This window comes from Poecilia reticulata, chromosome 11, assembly GCF_904066995.2.
Source record: "Poecilia reticulata chromosome 11, P_reticulata-male-v2, whole genome shotgun sequence".
NCBI lineage: Eukaryota > Metazoa > Chordata > Actinopteri > Cyprinodontiformes > Poeciliidae > Poecilia > Poecilia reticulata.
In genome coordinates, this window is record NC_088840.1 from 24,625,532 (window position 1) to 24,641,753 (window position 16,222).

A 16,222-nucleotide genomic window follows, 5' to 3' on the forward strand; every position below is an offset into this window, starting at 1 on the left:
CTGTCAGCCATTATGCACAATGGTCCTTCTTCTTTGACCCTCAACCAACTAACAGTTTCAGTCTATATCCAACTTATTTGTTCAATTAATCTTTTTCAGCTGTGTTTTCTTGTGCTCTGAAAGAGTTTAATACTCCATGAAAGAAGTGAGTTCTGAATATTTTTCAGATGTTTTATTACTTTGCATCATGCAAATGCAAACAATTTCTGTAAAACGCACAAAGTAATTTCAATTGCAAATAAGTGACTACAGAGAAATTCTAAAAGCAAACACAGGATGTAGGTGACGGTGAATTGGTTTTGTGGAAGAGAGCTGGGCCGCAGGTGACTGGGATGTTGATTCAATCAAAACTGTGGAGCAGACGATCATTAACAATCAATAATTACTGAAATATAATGTAATAATGCAACTAAGAAACGGCAAAGCATAACCAGAGGTAGTGAGAGGAATGAATCCACGTACAATCTGCCTGGATGACAGTTTTTTTCCTCAGCAGATTTATTTTTAGAGCATTTTTGCTCACTGAAACCTCAGTTTATGTTGCGTTTTGATGGGTTTTTTCATCTCACGTGTAATACGTGAAATTGTCTTCATGTGTTGCGTGGGGAAATTCTGGAAGATGAGCACATTTTAACCTGGAGGCTAATTACATAACTTAAGATTCGTTTTTTTTTGTTTGTTTTTTTTTAGTTCCTGATGGCAAACGTCTCTGCCTGTCATGATCTGCTCATGTTGCAACATGAAAATATTTTTGTGGATTCTACTTTTGATATTTAGTGCGTCAGTAATAAATTCAAACACATCAATATAATAAAGTTATTTCCTGCCCAGTGCATATGCATATTGAAAAAAATCCCAGAAAAGTCATTGATGCATAATGGTTCCATTAGCTCATTGTGAGGATGTGGATTTTTGGGTGTGTTTCCAGTTTAGTTGTTTCCTGTGTGTCTTGTCTACACCCTGCTGTCTCCTGTTTTCCCTGATTACTCTCTTGTGTATTTAACCCCACCTGTGTCAGCTGCTCCCGGTTGGATCCTTGTCTTGTGAAGTCCCTGTGCCTATTTGTGTTCTGTTCCTTGCTCACTTGTACTTTCTGGATTTGTGAACTTTATAACCATTATAATGTTCATTTTGCACTTCATCCTGGGTCTGACCACATCCGTCCTAACCACAAACACCACAACTCATGGCACTCATAGCCTTGGTTTTCCATAAAGAAAATAAAATAATTCAGAGAAAATGCACTATTCCAGTGAAACCCTTTTTACAAAAACTGAGCAAAGACGGCATCAGTAGGAGAGTTTCAAGAAGAAAACCGTTGTTGACCAAAGAGAACACAAGGACTCACAATTTGACAAAAATATCTTGATGGTCCCCAGAATGTTCTGCAAAATATTCAGTCCATTATTCAGACTAAAGCAAAACTTCTCAGAAGTTGTACACTTCAGTACAACAGGAGAATAATGAACAGCCTTTAAGAAAGACAACTTCAAACTGATGGGGTGGTAATTAACAGAATCTTGAATTATTATAAAAGATTAAGAGATTTCCCCAGCTTTCCCTATTTTTGACAAAAAGCTCATTTGGGTCTTACACATGTAAATCCATCTCTGAATGGCTCAATAAAACAATATGAAAGTTTTTTTCTGTCTCCCTCTAGAGGGTGACAGAACAAAAACTCCAAGGTAATAGTGTGCTTAACCCTCCTGTTATGTTGCGAGTCAAATTGACTTGTTTTAAAGTTGTTTTTTTTTATATAGTTGGAAGTATTTTTTCTACATGAAACTTTTTCTATTTGTCTTAGTAGGTACACTGTACATATACAAATGATTGAAAATGATTCATTTTACACACTTGCAACCCCCCATGTCTACATATTACATAGATGCTGTTCGGGTTAATTTGACCTGGCAGTCAAAGAGGAGGGAAAAAAGGAAAAAGAAATGTCAAATTCTATGTTTCCTTGCAGCTATGAGACATATTTCACCACACACACACACATGTACGCCACACACACCCCTCCACACACATAAATGCACACGTGCACGCACACAAGCCCACTTTCTCACTATTTTCTTTACTTCACTAGGGAAGTAAAGAAAAATCAGAAAGCAGGTGTTCATACAACTTTTCAAGGGAACCTTTTCTGGTCCCGTGGGCAAACTCCACCCACACTGAGTGACACTCAGCAGAAGTGGGAGGGGAAACATAAATTCTCTCTGCATGACTCAGTTGTCTTGATTTTAATCAGCAGGTCAATTTGACCCAGAACAGAATATGTATCTCAAGTTCAATTACATTTCTTTATGTATTCCAAATGTAATATAAAGAAATTTACAAAAGATCAATTTCAAGGATAATTATTGTTTTTTTCAACTGACATAAAAAATGTAAATTACATTTTTGGTCACATTTTTTATGACTAAATGAGTAAATGAGTAAATTGTCGTCGTTGATCCTTTATTTGTGAGGAATTAAAAAAATAAAATCTAAATAATTGCACAAATATTGTTTGAAATGGTTGGTATTGGGGTTAATAATCAGATACAAAAATGTTTTGGAGAATTTTTTGGTTTCTGACACTATTGCATGATTAAACACTCTACAGGTCAAATTGAACCAGGAACATTGTTGCTGTACCTCAGAAACGAACAAAACAGGAAGGTTACATATTATTTTATTAGTCAAATAAAATACGTTTTTAGTTGTATCATGCCAAATTACTGAAATTCAAAAGGATGTTAAGTGTTCAATTTGTTTAATTTGATTGTAGAGAAAGCTAGAATATTTAAACTATTTGTTAAAATATTAATAGTAACTGCATTTGATCCTATTTTCAAATCTATTTGTATTTATTGACACTCTCATTGGAAAAACAGTGGAAAAAATAATAAAATTACCAATCTTGACACTAGGGACAGTTTTGGTGGGTGTTAAACATAATTTGAATTCATCCAACAATAAGTCAAAATTCTTACAAGAAATTAATTTGTAAATAATAAATTATATGACAAATGCCCACCCCCTAGCTTAGCAACATATAATAGATTAAACTTAAACCAACATCTAAATCCTTGTTACTTTTAAATACTAAATATTGATTCTTTTTGCGGTAGCCTCCATTACGGCTGTTCATGCTGCAGTATAAAATGAATAAGTTGTTAGAGAGTATTTGACTCTGACTGATCCAGCTTTAAAAAAATCAATTCAAAAGTTAATAAACTCATAGATCAAACAATATGAATATATATATATATATATATATATATATATATATATATATATATATATATATATATATATATATATATATATATATATATTTATGCAACATGATAGATAATGCTTGGAGTTACCATGACTTTTTAAAAAGATAAAGTAAAACCTTTTACTTTCTATTACAAAATACATCTAAAGTTATATGAAGCATTTTGAATGAAGAAAAAAAAAACACATGTGCCAGGAATAGTTTGATAACAAATTCTAAAGTCCTGAAAGCATCTCGCTACTGCCTTTTCCCTTAAGTGGGTGGAAGCAGATACTCACAGGGAAAAAAAAGATTCAGACAAACAAAACCCAAGTAATTGATGGCTACAAATTCACTTTAGTGTCGACGTGAATCACCTTGTGATGGTTTCTGAAACCATCACATGTTTTATTATTAGGATGCTGTGCGTCACGTCGTCAGGGTAGATAAATAGGAGACCCGGGATGGGCATCCTCAGCAACCATCTTCATCATGGTAGGTGGAGACTGAAACTGAGAGGCTTGTTTCGCATGCTTTCTGTGAGCGATTATAGAAAACAGGCGCACAAGGACAATTTACTACTTGATTATTATCATTCGAAAATCAGCTGAAATGTGTTTTGATCGTATTTCCCGTGCTTTCCGTTTTGCTTAATTTTCCTTTTGATGTTTTGTTTCTTTCTTCCAGAAGTGTTTAACCCTCTCAATCGAGCTGCTCATCCTCCTCTCCTCCTGGCTGGCGGACGGCGTCGCCTCCTCGCTGACCTTCGAAGTCACCGACCCGATGACCGGCAACCCGCTGCTCTGTGACCGCTGCCCGCCGGGAACCTTCCTGCGCGCCAGATGCTCCTCCATCAAAAAGAGCGAGTGCGCTCCGTGTCCACAGGGCTCCTTCACGGAGCTCTGGAACTACATCGGGAGATGTTTGCGCTGCGCAGTCTGCGGGCGGAACCAGGTGGTGAAGAAGGAATGCACCGCAGACAGCGACCGTCAGTGCGAGTGCAAGCAGGGTTACTTCTACCGTCAGGACTACGACATGTGCGTCCGACACAGAGAGTGTCCCTCTGGGCAGGGAGCGCTCACCAAAGGTACAGCCACCTCTGAGAATGTCCGAGCTCTCCCGCAAAATATATGCAAATGCAGGGCGACCAGGTGGTCCAGTAATAATTTGGGGGAACAAAATATCACTTTGTGGAGTTGCAAAACAAACATCTAAACCAAAACAAATACAATATGTGCGAAAGAAATATGTTGAAGGCTGTTAATTTAGGGGTTATATTTTTAAATTCTTATTTTGTTCATTTGAACAAGTGATCAATCTCCATGTTTTCAACTCTCAGCTGCTGTTTCAAAGCGAAGCTAAACAGATTAATATTTTAATTGATATTGGGCAGGATTGCAGAATCATGAAGAACATAAAACATGTCAAATTATTATTCAGGATTCCCACAACGAGGACGTTTTTAGCACTGTCGCCTTTGGCTGTTTATGGAAGGAGGTTCCATTCTTCCTTCAATATATAAATTAACTGAACTTAATTGTAAAATGACGAATGAGACATTTCTTGTTCACATTGTGTAATTCTGCCTCACTGAGGCAAATTATTGCAACTGCACTTCCAGTGTGCTTCTCTTATTCACAAACAAAGCAACGTGTGATCATTTTTCTGAATTCTGCTAAAGGCTCTCTGTTTGATATTTATGGTCTCCTTAAATATTCATTTAAAGACATTTCCATTCCAAACACATAAAGTTTCATTAATGGAAATGTGAATGATAAATAAGTACATTTATATTAATATTATAACATAATAAGCACTAATATATTTTGATACTGCTTTAAACTATATATTTGTGATAAATAGGGAAAAAATGACTCACTTGCAGGTACAGCCGAGAAAGACACGGAGTGCAGCGTCTGCTCTGAAGGCTCCTTCTCTGACATTTCCTCCGCTCATCAAAACTGCACTCAGCACAAGAACTGCAGCGATGCGGGACTGCAGTCAGTGCTGAGAGGATCCACCTGGCATGACAGTGTGTGTGCAAACTGTCAACAGCTCAAAGGTAAAAAAAAAAAAAAACAAACTAAGTTTAAGCAGCAGGTGTTTTAATAACTGCATCAAGGAAAAGAAAATCTGATAGATCATTCACATGAAATTGACATTGATGTTTAATTAATGTTGGAATTTCCAACTTGACTGTTTATACATCAGTTTTAAAGAATGTTCTCAGTGGAGCTAATTTCTTGTTTGACTAAAAAGTGGTTCGAACAACATGTTGTCTCTCAGATGGAGCCGAATACCTCAAAGAAATCATCCCATCTTTTTTCATTCACCACAAAATGAACATCAAACGCCTGCGACGAATTGTACTCCAGCTCCCGTCTGAGGACGGCAGAAAACCAAGAGAGTCTCTGGGGCTCCACTTCTCCGAACTCCATTCACGCATTTGCAGTTGGGTGTCATCGGCCACAGCGGCACAAATTCAGCAGCTTCCAGACATAGTGAATAGAACAGGAGCAACTGCTGCTAGCGAGAAGCTACAGAGCAAGATCAACAGCATTCAGGCACATCTGACAGAGCACTGTCATTCTGAGATCTTGGGTAATGATATCTTAAGCTAATCCATAGCAATTTGACCCAGAAATATGAACTGTACCACAGGACATAAAGATGCTAGGGGGCATGAAATCCTGTGTTTAAAGCAACAACTATCTCAATAGCTTGTGTTTAAATTATTGGAAAAAAGCCAAGAAAATACCTAAAAAGTAGAAAACTGAGGAATTTAAATATTTTAAAACAAACTGACACCCATTAACACTTACCTCATGTGGAGGTTTAAATTTATGAAAAGAGCATTTAAGTAAATGAAGTACTTATAAATGTTCAAGAGTAATTTTGTTCTTCATTTTGCTAATTTTGCTTCATTTTCTAATTAGTTTTGGATAATTGGTAAATTGCATCCGATGCATCTGTTTTAGTCATATAATATGTTCATGGGATTAACTGGAAACAATTCACGTTTGGAGAAATAAAGCTTATAGGATGAATCGTTATGTAAAGATTAGAAGAATGATCAAATTTCTAAGATAAAGCTGTCGGATTCAGAGATGTTCTCCACCAAGGCATTAAGAGATAATTGAAGCTCTAAGACAAAGCCTGACAGCCCACAATCATAACCATTGAGAGGAAACTATTCTTCCGAAGTGTGACAGAACAGCATCTCTGTAATGTCTTAGTCTGTAGAGAAAGTAGCAGCGTGAATAAGATGGAAATTCAAAAATACTTACAGTCTGATAACATTACTGAAAGTTCCCCCATTCAGATGTTATTCCTGTCATTGAGGATTTTTAAAAACGAGCAACTAAAAAAATATTGTTGCGTTTATTAGATAAGATAAAAGGAGAAATTGTTTACAAATTGCTGCACTGGACACAAATATTTATTCGTTAACTTGCTGCTTCAAATTGTTTGGAATATCCGTTTTGAATTGCATCTGTGGATGATGGTGCCAAATGGTATTAGCAGATGTTTCCTTCTGATCAATGGACAGGCAGATTCTTATTTAGCTCAGTAGCACTGACAACAGAAAGTTTTAGATTCATAGATTGTTGTTCCGTTTTATTTTATTGCTCCTTTTTTCTCTTAACCAATCAGACCTTTCTTACCTCTACTTCTTCCTTTTTGGGAAGATATGCTTTTACAGTGGTAGTACACATCTGAAACTGTCAGTAAAAGTAGGTAGGTAAATACATTTTTTTCCTATCGATTGCTGTACCGACGTTCTTGTAAGTCAGAGTTGTTTTACAGTTTATTTTTATATATTTCCAACATTTCTGCTTTTGGGGTGCATGGTTGATATTCATATTTTAATATATAATAATTGACCCAGCTATTTACTTTACCTACCTGTTCATGTTCTGGGTTGTGGACTAGGGATGCTTGCGTGATGTATGTTCCCCCACCTGCTTTGTTTCTCCTCTTGGCTACTCCAAAGCACAGGGATGTGACCAAGAGTCAAGTTTCTTTGTCATTGTTTTTACTGAGGTACTTGTAAGCCAGAGGGGGCAGATGTTTTATAGTTTATTTTTGTGTATGTCCAAATTTTCTGCTTTTTGAGTGCATTGCCTGTACAAGCTTGAGCTCTTTTGTGAGGTTAACGTGGAATGGTTAAGTCATAGAAATACTTATCTTACTTTGCTCTCACTGATTCTTGAGAATGGGGACTAAATGGGTTTTAATTTTCCCCATTTTTTATTTATTTTTTATTATTTCTCAACGTTATGTATGCAAATATGACATATAATATTTCGGAAATGTAAAGATGCTAAGGTGCAGGCTCCCAGTTGCAACATTTTTTTAAAAATGACTTTTTTAATCGACCTGACCTAGAACTTTGTCATCACCATCTGACAAAAATAAATATAATTATTTAATGATCCTATTAGTGATGTTTTACTCATTTTTATAGACAAATGCTTCTTAAGAAACAAACAAAAAAATTATTTAAAACCAAAAACAACAAAAAGTTCATCTGACGGAGTTGACAGTGCATGACGGAGTTGACACAGAACTGAAGGTGGTGACAAACTAGTGAGTAAAAAGAAAAACTTGATACATGTGAAGTAATGCAATTTATGTAAAATACATTAAAATGAATTAATTGCACATTTAAGTGAGATTTGACAACAATTTCACTGAAATAGTCAGAAAAACTCAGATGGAGTTGACATCTGACAGAGATGACAAAAAGCCAAACTACCTCAATTTACATGATGTTATTCTGAAGGAGGCCATATTGTAGCTCATCAGATCCATGAAATCTTTACATTTGACCAAAATTAAGCTTTTATTTCACAAAATTTCATAAAAGTATTGTAAATTGTCAGTTATGGTTTGACACATCATGGTTATGACAAACAACTTAGGAATAAAAAGAAGAAAAAACTAAAGACTAACATAAGCTTACCAGAGCTAACTAGCCCTCTTAGCAAAGGAAGACAAAGGAAGTGGTCATGGGGTCCTCAGAAGTTCTGGCGCCCCCCAATAATGCCTGATCTGTTTTACATTCTTTTCATGTCTGAAGGTGTTGACAAAAACTAGGGACAAATTTCAATGGAGTTGGAAAATATATAAAAAATATTTTTAATTCAATTTATTGATACTTTGATAATTATTTATATGACTACTTATACTTAATTGTCATATAATTTTAGCATTTCTTTAATTGTTTTAAACTATTATAATGTATTGAGTTCTGCTCCTGGACAATGGATTTTACAGGCACCAGCAACCGACTACAATGTTTACAATAATAAAACATTCAGCAAATACCTGGAAAATATACAGTGTTGTGCTCACATGACCGACGTTGGTTTAGTCAGATATTTGAAAAAATTATATTTTGTGTATATTTCATTCAAATTTTGTGCTTTATCCATAGGACCTGTTTTGTCCCTATTCTCAAGAATGACTGCTATGCATTTCACTATTTCTTTAGAATATTGGTCTTTAACTTTTTTTTAAATAATAAAACATAAGGAAACGAGGTTGTTTTTTTCTATGAATTTCTTTTTATGTGTATGCAAAAACACTTGGGCAGCATGAAGTATCAGTTTGTTGTATATATTCTTTTTAAAATTTGTGGTAAGGAGTGAAGCAGCATCTGTGCTCCTTTTTCTATTGTATGTAAAAAAGGATCCTAATTTATGTTTTCTATTTAAATGAAGGAGATAAAATATGAAGTCAGTAGAACTTTTTGTTTTTAGTCAGTTACTTTTGCTTTGTATATACAATAAATATACTTTTACACTTCTGATTGCTGGAAATTGCTGCTTTCAGTGGTACTTAATTTACTGTATTGCTACTGACATATTTTATACTTTTAATTTGTTTAATCTAACCATATTTTCCCCCAAAAAAGATGCTACCTTGTATGTTTTGCTGATTGTAATGTTAGTCAAAAATCCACAGCAATAATTTATTATTTTGTTATTTAGCCTGTCAAAAGATTAAAAAATGGTGTTTATTTTTCAAAGTCATATTTTCAATGTGATATTCATACATTGATAAATATAATTTCTAATAAAGTATTTAAGTTACAATCTAAGTATTTAGTTAGCAAGCTAAATATGTAACTCCAAACTATATAATCAGGTTACAACTGAGATGGTTATGAAAAAGTATGCAACTCAAAAGCATTTTTCATTTAATAATAATAATGCTAATAATGACCTGAACAGTAATGTACATATACAACTTACTACTTAAAATTATAAATGTTCTATGGAACTATGGTTCATTTATATGGACATTGTTGAACCACATGACCAAGTGAGTGAATGCGAGTGAGTAAAAGAACAGAGAGCAGACAAAGGTAAAACAAATATCATATCATGTACAAGAAGCTTAAATGTCTGGATTCCAGACTAGCCACCAGTTTAAGTTCCTCAACTTAAACATTTATATGAACCATAGTTCATTTATAAAACTATAAATAAACTATAGTTTCAGATAGATTAGTATGTAAAAATTATATTTATATGGATGAGATAAAATCTGAAATCAATAAGACTTTTTATCAGGGACAGGCGGTCATAATTTTTTTATATTAATTACTTTTCTGGTGGAAGATCAACCTCCCAGTATCAAGTCTTTTGCATCCTTTTACACTTTTTTAAATGATTATTTATTCTTTCTTTAATTGATAATTTTGAACCAATAACATAATAATCAGATCTTTCAATATATTCAAAAAATGTTGTTGAACTGCAGTGATCTAAGTGAGGTGTGTTAAAGCAGGGAAACATCTAAAACATGCAGAGCAGTGAGCCTCGAGAACCAAGTAGACGAAATACTTTTTCTGTGTCCCTGCAAAAACACATTTGTCCTCAAGAGGGCGTAATCAACCTCTGTAATTTATCAATGATTACGGCAGAGGGAGAACAGAATTTGGCTTGGAATAATTTTAGAATGGACACATTTTCTACGCCAACGAAATAAAAAAAAACATTTTATCCAAAAGGTTAGAAAACTCTAAACTTTTATTTTATTAAGAGACCCTACACTAATTTATTATTTTCTAATTTGTTGTATGAAAATATTTTAAGTTTAATTTATTGTGTGCTCTTGAGTGATTTCATCTTGGTGATTTTGGCCCATGGCTATTTTGATGTTAATATTACATTTACACAAATAAACATGTCACTTGCATGTGTTTTTGAGCAGAGACATATTTGCACACTTTCTAGAAAAAAAGCTGAATTTCCATTGATAAGTTATCAAAATGTTAGTTTATTGTAATTAGTTTCAAAAGTAAAACTTAATGACTAAGCCAAATTAGAAGAAAAAAAATCTGTTTTTACATGCTTAAACATGTTTTCCAATAATCAGTAAAAAAAAGGCATAATGTCACCACTTTTGTGCTTTTTTTTCATAGTTCATGTCTTCCAATAAGTCTGATGTTAAAATGACTGACATTAATGTAATCTTAAACGCCCAGAAAACATTTACAACAGAACTCTTGACGAGGCAATTTAAAAACTGTGAAAATGTCCAGTCATTTTGGGCAAGTAAAAATATGATCTTAAATTTAAATCTGCACAAGACATGACATGTGTTATGTCAGCATACAACCACTGCTGCCTTGCACATCAAGGTTATTGCTAAAGAGATCAGCTGTTCAGAGTGCTCAAGCTAATCGTGTATTTAGATCACTTGAATGAAAAGTTGAGTGGAAGGAAAAATGCAGTTGAAAATTAGGTTTGAGATAATTGTGAATCAAACCATATTCAGAATTTTGGTGTTTGCTGCAGCTGTTTTTACTACTCCAATGGTAGACGCTGCTTTCAAGTGGTAAATGAAGGGCTCAGACTCAGATGAAAGAATCTGAGTCTGATTCTTTCATCAGTGCAGAATCTAATTTCTTTGAGGTCCAGAGTAAAGTTGGGACCAAGATCATGTCATCTCAATTTGTTGGCTCACTGTGTTTCTCAAATCCAAAGTTTTCATCCATCCAGGATGTTAGAGAGAACTCCATGCTTCCCTCTGCTGAACAGCTTCATGAAGAGACCCATCTCAGCAACGCCCAAGTGTTGAGGACATAAACTGAACTAGCCTGGTAAAAACCAGCCCCTTGTACACTTTGCTTCGTACAGGTCTGGGCTCTCAGCTGTTGAGAAACAATTGATTCCTGGAGGCGTGGACTGTGATGAGGTTTTAAATTGTATTCAGTTGCTAAAGTTTGCCAATGACATATGTAATGCTGCAGTTTATGCCAACAAGCTTCCTGGAAATTGCCTGCGCCGTAAGCAACCATCCTCCACTGCGCAGAGAGAAATGCTGAATGGAACAAGGCGGTTGTTAATGTTAATTCAATATATGGAAGCGTGACCAACACAGGCTGAACGGCTTCGTTCACAACCTCCACTGCCAATGCTCAAACTGCAGGCAGACTGCAATTCTAAAACAACGCAGAAAATCAACAACGCTCACGACTTCTTCTGTTCGCTAAAGATATCAAAAAGACAATCCAAGTGAAGGGAAGAAAGCCCACACGCTGCTGGAAGCGGGAACGTTTTCCGAGCGAAATTTCACAGGAAGGCAATAGAGGGACATGTTTTTTCAAAGTAGGCAAACTTTTTAAATCCTTTTTTGTCATTGGTCTGAAGGGATGCTCTTCTAATTTTCTGCATTCAATAGCACTCTTTAATAGCCAGCTTATTTAGCAATAGTCTTTTGTGGCTTTCCCTCCTAGTCAAGGGAGTCAACAATGGTTGGCTAAATGGCTGTCAAATAATCTTTCCCATGATTATGTGGAAGAAATCATCACATTTTCTTAAAACAAATGTTTATTGGTCTCCTATCATTTTCTAAGAACCAGAATGTTGAAACTCAACAGTAAATTGGAATAATCCAAATTATTAGAGGTAAATAAATAATTGAAATGAACAAACTCTTCCATTACCTTGTGATTCATTTAAAACCCTGATATACAGAAGCTGTGCTTCCCTCTGCTTAACAGCTTTATGAAGATACTAATCTGATATTCTAGAGCTTATATTATACGTCCAAGTGCTGAGGACATATGGACATACTTTTTATTAGGGATGTTTTTCAAATCCAGTTTCTGTTATTGCTCTAGTGGCATACTATTTTAATTTAAAATTCACAGCAATCTTAGAGCCAGCTTCCTTAGCAACGACCTTTCATGGCTTCCTCTCCTTGTGCAGGGAGTCAGCCTTCAAGTCAGCAGTCTTCCTCATGATAGTGTAGAAAACATCACATTGTCGTGCATTTTATTGGTCTTTTGTAATTTTCTAAGAAACACAATTTTTCCATTGGTTAACATTAAATTAGAATAATCCAAATTACAAGAAGTAATTAAATAATTGATATTAACGAACTTTCCCATTATATTACCTTCTGACTGATAGATGTGAGGTCTAGACAAAATTTCCATCTGATCACACGGCACAAAAACCTGAATTAAAAGATATACGCAGCATTACCTGTGGACTATGAATAAAATAAATAAATAATCTACTCAGAATACACGTAAAATTTAGGCTGATGCAAATGTGTAAAGAGGAATTTCCCTTGTTCTATAAAAAGGTCATGTCAACCCAATAAATAGAGCTGGGAAGCAGAAAGAACTTCACCTTCCTGACCGTCTGGTCCAGATCACCCTCATCATAATGGTATGTGGAGGCAGTGCTGCAGAAATGGGCTGTGCTCTCTTACGGCAAGCGCTTTATTATGAAGGCAACATCTGGCAGAAACAGTTTCACACGATCTATTCTCAAAGTGCCCATATTTAGCTGTAATCATGTTGTTTCGGGTAAACTGTTTCCATCTCAAATTAAGTCCCGCTAAGTTTTGCTTCCTGACGTTTCTTCTTTTCTCTCCAGGAGTTTCTAACCCTCTCAGTCGAGCTGCTCATCCTCCTCTCTGTGCCCTCCCGGCTGGCGAACGGCGTCGCCTCCCCGCTGACCTTCGAAGTCACCGACCCGATGACCGGCAACCCTCTGCTCTGTGACCGCTGCCCGCCGGGAACCTTCCTGCGCGCCAGATGCTCCTCCATCAAAAAGAGCGAGTGCGCTCCGTGTCCACAGGGCTCCTTCACGGAGCTCTGGAACTACATCGGGAGATGTTTGCGCTGCAGAGTCTGCGGGCGGAACCAGGTGGTGAAGAAGGAATGCACCGCAGACAGCGACCGTCAGTGCGAGTGCAAGCAGGGTTACTTCTACCGTCAGGACTACGACATGTGCGTCCGACACAGAGAGTGTCCCTCTGGGCAGGGAGCGCTCACCAAAGGTACAGCCACTCTACACTAACTTCGTTTTCAGGCCTTCATTAGCAGTGCAGTTTTCTTGATAGTTTATGTGCTTCACCTGCAGGTACACCAGAGAGAGACACAGAGTGTGGAATCTGCTCTGTTGGCTCCTTCTCTGATGTTTCCTCCACTGATCAGAAGTGCACACAGCACAGGAGCTGCAGCGCCGCAGGGCTGCAGTTGGTGCTGAAAGGCGCCGCCTGGCACGACAACCTGTGTGCAAACTGCACAGACCTAAAAGGTAAAATGTTCTCCTTAAAGCCAGAAATTGGCTGGTTAATATCTGTAGCCTGTTATGAAGGGGTTCTTTAGTTATGTGTTGGAGCACATAAACGACAGTTTTATCTTTTAGTCATATCTAAAGGTCAATGTTCAGGACTAATGCTGCTGCCGTCAGGTACACTGACTGCATTTTAGCCAGTAAGACGTTTCAGTCATTTCATAAGTGCACTGCAGCATAGGGAATATAAATAAATACCCAAATATTTAATATTCTTTAACAAATGGTCTGTTTGAATATTTGATCAACTAATTATAACAAAATTAATTAGGAAAATAATCATTTTCTTTTTTGTTCATTTGTTTTCAGTAAACAAAGTGTTGCCTTGTTGCTGAAATGTGCCATATATAAACTCGCCTTCATTTATTTTATAACACTTTTTTTGCATAAATTATGTATCTTTAGATTTTTTAGTGGTCTGGGCTTCTATTAGCCCTTTATATTTAAACACTAAGTCACCAAAATATCTTAAATACTTCCACTTCTCAGTAACTGAAAGTTATTTAAATTATTACTAAACACCTATTTATGACTCCCAAATGTCTTGTTTTACTTTCTACTTCGTGAAAGTAGAAAGTTAAGAGATTTCATCAGCAGCTGGGTTTCATCTGCCACTCCGGTACTTTCTACTTCCTGAAAGTAGAAAGTAAAACAGTTCCGTTGTGTCTGTGTTGCTGGAATGTGTCATAACGCCCCGACTGCCTGTCTCCTCTCTCTAGACGGAGGTGAATATCTCAAAGAAATCGTCCCCGCCTTCTTCATTCATCACAAAATAAAAATGAAACGGCTGCGTCGAGTGGTGAACAAGCTTCCATCTGACGACGTCAGAAAGCAGGAAGGAACTTTGGAGCTCAACTTCTCAGAACTTCACTCACGCATCAGCAGCTGGGTTTCATCTGCCACTCCGGTGCAGATCCGGCAGCTTCCAGCCATTCTGATTAAACTGAGAGCGTCTCACGCAGGAGAAAAACTACAGAAGAAGATGAATGGAATTGACAAAAATCTATTAAAGCTGTGCCATTTAGGAAATAATAGGGAGGTAAATTTAAATTAAACTTTGGCTTAATTGAAATCAGTTTTTTTTTCTTGCACATGTCATTTCAAATATTTCACAGGCTGCTTTGTTATGATGAGACTTGATGTTTTTGTGTCATATCAACATGCTGTCTTACTTCTGTTTTTGCAAGCTTTGACACTTTATGCCAAGTTAAAGAAAAGCTGGAGCTTTTAATTGAGTTTTAGGAGGTAGAATTTGCACTGAGGGCATCTAAAAGATGTTAAAGGGGCAGTATTATGTAAAGTCAACATCTTTGAGATTTACATCATGTTGTAATGTTCTTTCCTCATCAAAACCATACCTGGACTGATGCCTTGATTCTTTCATGCATGTTTGAGAAATCCTTAGCAATCCATCTCCATAGCAACCAGTTGGGGCAAAACGCTTCAACTGGTTGCGGAGCCGCCTTCGATACGCAGGTGGAGCAGCAGTTTCCAAGCTTTTGCTTCACAGAGCGGCTCTCCCCCACTGAGCTCCTTCAGACTAGCCAGCAGCAATTAGCAAACACCTGGTGGAATTGCGCATCAGCTGAGGTCTTTATAGGAGCTCACCTGGTTGTGGAATGTTGCCAAAAACAATGCTAAGGGGTTAATAGAGGGGTGCTGTTGTGATGACTTTCTGAAGGCAGAGTTGCAGAAGGAAAATTAGTTTTTAAAGAGACAGAGGCCTCAATTCAACACATTAAATTATGAAGTCAACTTTCTTTCAAGTCATATTTCATTTATGCATCATTTTATAACAACATCGTTACTTGATTGTGCTATAAAATGGCACTATGTGCCTGGGAAATACATAATGCTGCCCCTTTAAATTCATAAAGTGTAAATGTTGAAAAGCTTCAGTTTACATTTATCTACCTCCCCTATTTATTTCTCCTAAAGAGAGGTTGAGCGCTTTTCTCTTTTACTTACTGTATTTCAAAAGTATTACTTTGGTACGTCTTGTGATCAAATTGTCAAAAGAGAGATATTAATTTATTTGAAGAGATATGCAAAATTGTTTTATTTTATAGAATTATTGTTGTTTTAAAATATGGAATACTGCTGCTTACGTTGCTCAAATAAAAGCAAAACTCATATAATCAGTGCTAATTAATCTTTTGTAACAATGACCGCTCCACCAACATCTTCAATCAATTCTCACATATCCAGACAATTTGGATTTCAGAGATTTCATGTGCAGCCATGCACAGGCCAAGAACTACTAGAACAAATACATGTTTTTTGTTTTTTTCATAGCTATATCAACAGTAGTTTTAGTTCTCTGTCTGTTATAACGCCACCAGTATCACTACTTCCTCACCTGTAT

General features: G+C 36.3%; 1 protein-coding gene across 4 annotated transcripts; it reads left to right on the forward strand.

Annotated features, from left to right (window-relative positions):
* The first annotated feature begins 3,631 nt into the window (after window positions 1-3,631).
* On the forward strand, window positions 3,632-15,995 carry tnfrsf11b (tumor necrosis factor receptor superfamily, member 11b). Of its 4 annotated transcripts, none has more exons than XM_081612663.1 (4): window positions 3,632-3,742; window positions 3,935-4,334; window positions 5,133-5,309; window positions 5,534-9,062. In XM_081612663.1, exons 1-4 carry the CDS (start codon window positions 3,740-3,742, stop codon window positions 5,866-5,868), a joined length of 915 nt encoding a protein of 304 aa, XP_081468789.1. In that variant the 5' UTR covers window positions 3,632-3,739; the 3' UTR covers window positions 5,869-9,062. The 4 variants fall into 4 exon arrangements, with proteins under 4 accessions (XP_081468789.1, XP_081468788.1, XP_081468790.1 ...); XM_081612662.1 differs by lacking the exon at window positions 3,632-3,742 and adding an exon at window positions 3,754-3,786; XM_081612661.1 differs by lacking the exons at window positions 3,632-3,742; window positions 3,935-4,334; window positions 5,534-9,062 and adding exons at window positions 13,153-13,558; window positions 13,642-13,818; window positions 14,577-15,995 and having other exon boundaries at window positions 5,139-5,309.
* Window positions 15,996-16,222: the final 227 nt, after the last annotated feature.

Bases quoted from the DNA above. Each gene is read 5' to 3' on its own strand.
- tnfrsf11b (XM_081612661.1), top strand. From the start codon at position 5,274: ATGACAGTGTGTGTGCAAACTGTCAACAGCTCAAAG. The intron at 13,559-13,641 runs GTACAGCCACTC...CTTCACCTGCAG, and splicing joins GCAGGGAGCGCTCACCAAAG to GTACACCAGAGAGAGACACA. The intron at 13,819-14,576 runs GTAAAATGTTCT...TCCTCTCTCTAG, and splicing joins AAACTGCACAGACCTAAAAG to ACGGAGGTGAATATCTCAAA.